The sequence below is a fragment of the Amia ocellicauda genome, chromosome 3 (assembly GCF_036373705.1).
Source record: "Amia ocellicauda isolate fAmiCal2 chromosome 3, fAmiCal2.hap1, whole genome shotgun sequence".
Classification (NCBI taxonomy): Eukaryota; Metazoa; Chordata; class Actinopteri; order Amiiformes; family Amiidae; genus Amia; species Amia ocellicauda.
Genome location: NC_089852.1, coordinates 45,519,266 through 45,526,324, shown reverse-complemented (window position 1 = coordinate 45,526,324; position 7,059 = coordinate 45,519,266). Strand labels below are relative to the sequence as shown.

The 7,059-nt window shown below is 38.1% G+C and overlaps 1 protein-coding gene across 1 annotated transcript; it reads left to right on the top strand.

Annotated features, from left to right (window-relative positions):
- Positions 1 to 2,549: 2,549 nt before the first annotated feature.
- LOC136747340 (olfactory receptor 52E4-like) lies at positions 2,550 to 3,533 on the top strand. Its single transcript, XM_066700277.1, has one exon. The coding sequence runs from the start codon at positions 2,556 to 2,558 to the stop codon at positions 3,531 to 3,533; it is 978 nt and encodes a 325-aa protein (XP_066556374.1). The 5' UTR covers positions 2,550 to 2,555.
- The last annotated feature ends 3,526 nt before the right edge of the window (positions 3,534 to 7,059 follow it).

Sequence of the window (7,059 nt, the reverse complement as noted above, 5' to 3'; positions counted from 1 at the left end):
TGGTGCATCATCATAAAGTCATTTTCTATAAAAGCTTCTGGTCTGCAGATACAAACACATACACATTTCTGATCTGATGGGACTTTTTTTTTTTGCTTTGCAATGAAAACAAATGGGCAGCTTTTAAAGATAGTTGTGTTTGATTAGATTAATTATCATTATTGTACCTGCATTGTCATAACCCACTTGTTACAGGCTGGTGAGTATCAGACAAGGATCCTTTAATAATTTGGTCGTCTTTTGAATTAGGACTAACGATTTTGCTTGTTTGGTTTTTCAGAGGTGTTTTTTTTAAAAGCAACATGCAGTATTGGGCTGTGATATGCAATTAGTAGAGGGGTCAATGTTAAAACATTTTTAAGTTAACAATTAAGCTTAGAAACTCTTTTGACATAATACAAAATATGAATCATATACCTTAATAATTGTTTTCTTTTTCAAAAACAGCTTTATTTTTTTAGTTATTTCAACAATTTAAAGCAAATATGTATCTGAATGTTCTTAAAATAAATTCATAAGAATACTATATTTCTGATTCTACAGGCTTAAAACAGTGAACAAACCTGCAGTGAGGCAAAATCGTATATTTGGCACTGAGAGTAACACTCCTGCAGGGCAGATATATATATATACATATATATATATATATATAAAACCCTGGAACCTTCATTACACAGACAAAATATAAAATTCGGCCCCCTAGACCCTCTACCATTAATTCCTAATTTCTCTTTGCCCTCATTTCCACCCCCCCTACAAATCCCTGGCTGCAATATTGTATTAGCCTTTTATATATGAAGTGAAGTGAATCTGTCTCTTAATTGTTTCACCATGTTGTTCTGAAAAATGCAACATCCCTGTACATTTATAAAGAAGCAGGAAACTCTTGAGAATATGGTAACCTCTTGTGAAAGTTATTTTTGTTTTGTTCTTCTTAAATTTTGTGCTGAATCCTGAGAATGTCCTTGGGATTTTTGTACACATATTCTGGTAGAATTGCACTCACATAATGTAAATGTTTTACCAAATTTTAAATAGGGATTAAATATTTGATTAATCACAATTAAATATTGAAAATGTGAGATTAATTGCAATTTAAAAATATAATCAGCCAGCTGTTACATACTGCGGGGCACGGGAACAGGGGGACTTGATTGTGGTGTGTGGTCAGACAGCCGGGGGTCTGGTACCAGCAGGACAGGCCAAACAAAAAACTGACAAAACTTCACAAAGGCTGTGAGTTACTGAGGGGTTTATAAGTGGAATGGAAAACAAGGTTGGGAGGTGCAGGGCTAATGGGAGAAGAGGGTGATTGCAGCAATGCACATTGGTTTCATGAATGTTGACTGAATGATTGAATGATTGAATGAAGGGAGCTGGGAGACGTGATTGGAAAAGGGTGACAGCGACATCTAGTGGAGAACTGGGGATGTGTTTTGAACTGTGACACCAGCCCTAACATATATATATTACATTACTATTATATATACACCGATCAGCCAAAACATTATGACCACTGACAGGTGAAGTGAATAACACTGATAATCTCGTTATCATGGCACCTGTCAGTGGGTGGGATATATTAGACAGCAAGTGAACATTTTGTCCTCAAAGTTGATGTGTTAGAAGCAGGAAAAATGGGCAAGCGTAAGGATCTGAGCGACTTTGACAAGGGCCAAATTGTGATGGCTAGACAACTGGGTCAGAGCATCTCCAAAAGTGCAGCTCTTGTGGGGTGTTCCTGGTCTGCAGTGGTCAGTACCTATCAAAAGTGGTCCAAGGAAGGAAAAGCAGTGAACCGGCGACAGGGTCATGGGCAGCCAAGGCTCACTGATGCACGTGGGGAGCAAAGGCTGGCCCGTGTAGTCCGATCCAACAGACGAGGTACAGTAGCTCAAATTGCTGAAAAAGTTCATGGTGGTTCTGATAGAACGGTTTCAGAAAACACAGTGCATCGCAGTTTGTTGCGTATGGGGCTGCGTAGCCGTAGACCAGTCAGGGTGCCCATGCTGACCTCTGTCCACTGCTGAAAGCGCCTACAAATGGGCACGTGAGCATCAGAACTGGAGCAATGGAAGAAGGTGGCCTGGTCTGATGAATCACGAGTTCAAGGTGTTGACTTGGCCTCCAAACTCCCCAGATCTCAATCCAATCGAGCATCTGTGGGATGTGCTGGACAAACAAGTCCGATCCATGGAGGCCCCACCTCGCAACTTACAGGACTTAAAGGATCTGCTGCTAACGTCTTGGTGCCAGATACCACAGCACACCTTCAGAGGTCTAGTGGAGTCCATGCCTCGACGGGTCAGGGCTGTTTTGGCAAAAGGGGGACCTACACAATATTAGGCAGGTGGTCATAATGTTGTGGCTGATCGGTGTATATATATATATAATCATTATTTATCACTTAAAGTAGAATAAAACAATAAAGCAAACAATTTGCCATCTTACTACTGATAAAAAATGTTTTCATGTATTTTTGTTATTCAGTTTACCTTTAATTCTGTTAATAACTTATTTGTTTGCAGGTCAAAGAAAATCCAAAACAGTCTGCCATGAGCTCCTTGAATTCAACAGTTTCTCCGAATGCTGCATTTGTTCGACCTCAGTTCTTTTACATCAAAGGCTTTTCCAACATCCCACATGTGAAGTACTATTACATTTTCCTGTGCTTTGTTTATGCTGTAACTGTGTTTGCAAACTTTTTCATCATATTCATTATATACACAGAACGAAGTCTTCACACACCTAAGTACGGTGCTGTTTTCAATTTAGCTGTAATTGACATTTGTGAAAGCACAGCTCTTATTCCTAGGATAATTGACACCTTTCTCTTTGATTCTCAGTTCATCACATATGAAGCCTGCTTGGCCAACATGTTCTTCGTTCATTTATTTACCTCCATGCAGTCACTCACTCTTGTTGTACTCGCCTATGACAGGTTTGTTGCTATATGCTTTCCACTGAGATATCACATCATTATGACAAATTCTTCAATGTTTGTGATTATAGCATGTGTCTGGGTTTTCACAGCAACCCTAATCATAACTCTTGTACTTTTAATCACCAGACTATCATATTGCAGATCCATTGTCATAGAGAGCTATTTCTGTGATTATGGGACTCTGTATCGAATGGCATGTAATGACTATTTCCCAAATTACATTTATGGAATAATCTGTATTGCAGTATTTAGCTTTGTACCTTTCTCTCTGATTGTGCTGTCTTATGTGTGTATACTATCTGCACTGTTAAAAATAGCATCAGGTGAGGAACGGTTAAAAGCAATGAAAACCTGCACCTCCCATTTTATGTTAGTGATAGTGTTTTACCTGCCATTTTTCATCACATACATTGCTGCATTACTGTCTGTTATTCATCCAAATACCAGGATAATATGTACATCCTTGTCCTCCACCATTCCTCCAATGCTGAACCCTATCATTTATACATTAAAAACAGAGGAGATTATAGGGGCAATTAGAAAGCTTTACAAAAGAAACAAAATAATCTCAGCTGTAATAAATCAGTAAATACCTGTACTTAAATATCAAATACAAGAACATAAGATCCAACAAATGTATGTAAATAGTTACATTTAAATCTATTTAACTACACCCACTGATCCTGTGGTAATTTAGAAGGTGAAGTACAATTAAAAAATCATCCTTTTGTACTCTTTTCAAAGAAGGGGTTTTTGGTCCATGATTTTATAAATGAAAGGCCTGAGAAAACATTGTGAAGTTTCTTACAATGCTAACATTTATCATAAGGGCTTTCACTGTCCCTTAGTTTTCCTGTTGTCTTACTGACAACGGTGTATTTTCTAATTGAACCCCGTCTGTCATTGTGGTTGTTGCCAAAATCCTGCCGACTACTCCAAATATAAACCATTGTCACACAACTGTGGTACGCAATATTGGCTCACATATGTTGAATATGCCACACCTATTATTAATGAGGAAGGGAACCTCACACCACCTATATTTGGGCCTCCCTACAGGTTCTTCACAGATCTCAGGACACCACCTAGACACCATAGGTATCATCATTTAAACATATCAAACAAATAACACACACAGGGAAGTTACATCTTACCTCCTTTCATCCACATCAATGAGAGAGGGGGGATCGTTAATTACATACAACACATCATTATTTAAATTTGTATCTTAACCTACAGTAAAATAGGATAATCACTTTCAATAAAAAAACATATTATATAATTTGCCCGCAATTAAATACGATATCCCCTAAAACTATAGTAAAACCAAGAGCATCAATACATATAGTAAACAACAGAAAGTGCAGTGCTAAAAGTAATTTATGGTTGGATTACATCAAAAATGCTCGCAAGTTGCGAACATGAAAAGTTGTTGATGAGTCGCAGGAGGAAATCTCACAGCTCATCTTCTGAGACGTGTTTTTCTGTTTTCTGGCGTGGCTTCAGAGATGGGCGGGAAGCGCAAGAGGCACCGTGAGCCAATCACAGTGTCTGAAATTGAAGAGAAACCAGAGGGTGGCAGCGGCTGATCGTCATGTAAGAGACAGCGATGGCACATGAAAGGACAGAAACAGCAACCTGACACTCCGTGCTGTAAATCCAAAGCATTAGTCTCCTCGCTGACACAGTAGACCCTGCTGTGCAGCGCACCTGCGCACTCGTCATATTTCTCCAAACAATGTGATTACTGCGGCCACACTGACAAAATATGTAATGTAGAAACCAGTGTTCAATGTTTAACACTAGAAGCGCCAAGCCCGTCAATTAGACCGATTTGGTTATTAAAATTTGAATTACTCTGTGTTCCTAAATACACTGCACATACCCATTTGTGACTTTTGCTAAATATATATATTAAACATGGCTACGGCGTTTTAGCTGCATAAACGCGAAAATAAATTAGTTATAAGCACATTTACCTAGAATAGCCAAAATCGGGTTCTTTTGACCGGTCATTTAAATACATAATAACTTAAATATAACGCAAAATCCTGCCTGCCCTTTACAATACAGTCAGTCTGGCACTACAGTGGCGATCTCTACCTGTCTACAGTCTTTCATGTGCTTGAAAAACACACACATTGTACAGCATTACAGGTGTTTTCTTACAGCTGTAGTCAGATTGAGCTGATACAGTGATTACCTGCAAATAAACATTGATTGGAAACGGAGACTGAAGAGAGCTGGTTTTAGACATGCCGTGTATATGAACATGACTGATTCAGGGTCATCAGTGTTACTGGCAGTGACAGATCATTTGTGGGTTTGTTTCAGTGCTGTGAAAACACTGCGAGTGAAACACAGGTCCAAATGGCACCGAGTGCTTTTACTCCACTGATCAATACGTGATGCTACTGCAGTACAGAGAGCAGTAGCGCAGCACATCCACCACAATAATGATTCACGGACATTATCAGCGGAGGAGCATTTATTGTGATGTTATATATTCCTGGAGTAAAAGTGTTACCTGGAGAGGCTGTCAAAATGCAGTGTGAGGTACGAGTCCATGCAGGAAAGTGCAGAAACATGTCCTGTGTGGACTGTCCCGAGTTGTCAGGTTTGCAGGCTATATAAATAGTAAATAGTTTATTGAAATACAAAGCTACAGTGAATACAAGCAGTATATGTTGAAAACAAAGTTTACACGGTGTTGAAAATGTTTAGTGTAGAATTATGTTTTGATGAATGCAATCGTTATGTTTGAACTATAAAATATTGCTTTTGAGCATTATTCCAATATTTACATCTACACTTGTTTCATTCTCTTATTGTATGCCATTCATGAGCTTTTTGCTTATTGTAGGCTATATCGTTCTTCATGTTTTGACTGCAGTGTGTGCGTTTAGAAAAAAAGTGTGTTGTTATTTATAGCAATAATAATGTCTTATGATCATATTTCAATTTAAATACTACATTTGTGCTATGTAAATGTTGGATTTGAAGTTCATGAATAAAACTTCTGAGTTTTATACGATGGTTTGCCTTTGATTTTCATATTGCAGCTGTTAAACAGCTGTCGGTTACAATGACCGGCTTTGGCACTTGAAGGTAGTTTGAAATATCCGCGCTTCTAGTGTTAAACATACATGTTAAATATATGATTGTGTTAGACAGCTATATTTACACTTGTACCATTGTCTGAATTGCATGTCCATACATAAATACTCTTTACAGTACACCTTGTAATATGTCCGGGATGGGGTGGTGGCGTGTATTGTGCATTTGCCATGGAAAAAATAGTTATCAGTTCCACTTTGTATACTGTGCTTGGGATAAAGTTAGATTTATGTATGTATTTATGTATTTAATCCACCCAATGTGCAGTGCACAAACCTCATGCACTGGATGTGTTGGCTTGCAAGTCAGGCAACCATATGCCTGTAAAATATTACATAAATACCATCCAGACGTCTCCATATTCTTTACTTATTTGTGTAAATATTCATAATAGCAATTATATTGTAAGTTTATGCTACAGCCGTTTTGACAGCGGTGTCATTCGCTGCAGTGTTTCTCTGTTAAAAGTTGTCTTCAATCCCATATTAGAGAGAGATGCATGAATTGTTGAAAACCTGCTGATTTGTCCGAACTTCGATTACAAAATGCATACATTAGAATACACATTGAATCGTGCATTACTGCACATGCTTCTACAGTACAGATACACTGGTATACTTACACGGATTTCTAGGCGGTATCTGGATGAGAGTGAATGCTCAATTCCAGGACTGTTGTTATGCTGATATATTTTAACTTGAATATATCTGCTAGCCTAATATAAGCAGATACTGGCCGGCATTACATTTGCCCTTTGTTGCATATACCCATCTAGCATAAGCTGTTTGCTCACTTGTGAGTGCATTTTCTAATTAAAAAATTGAAGGATCACAGCCCACCTTTCTGTTGTTTAAAACATTAACTAATGTCAAATGTATCATGCAAAACGTCCCCCTTATATAGGATATAGGCTGAATATACATCATGTATCACGAGTGAGGTGTAATACTTACTTGATAGTAGGCACTACTCCCATGAAAGATCTAAGAAGGAAAAAA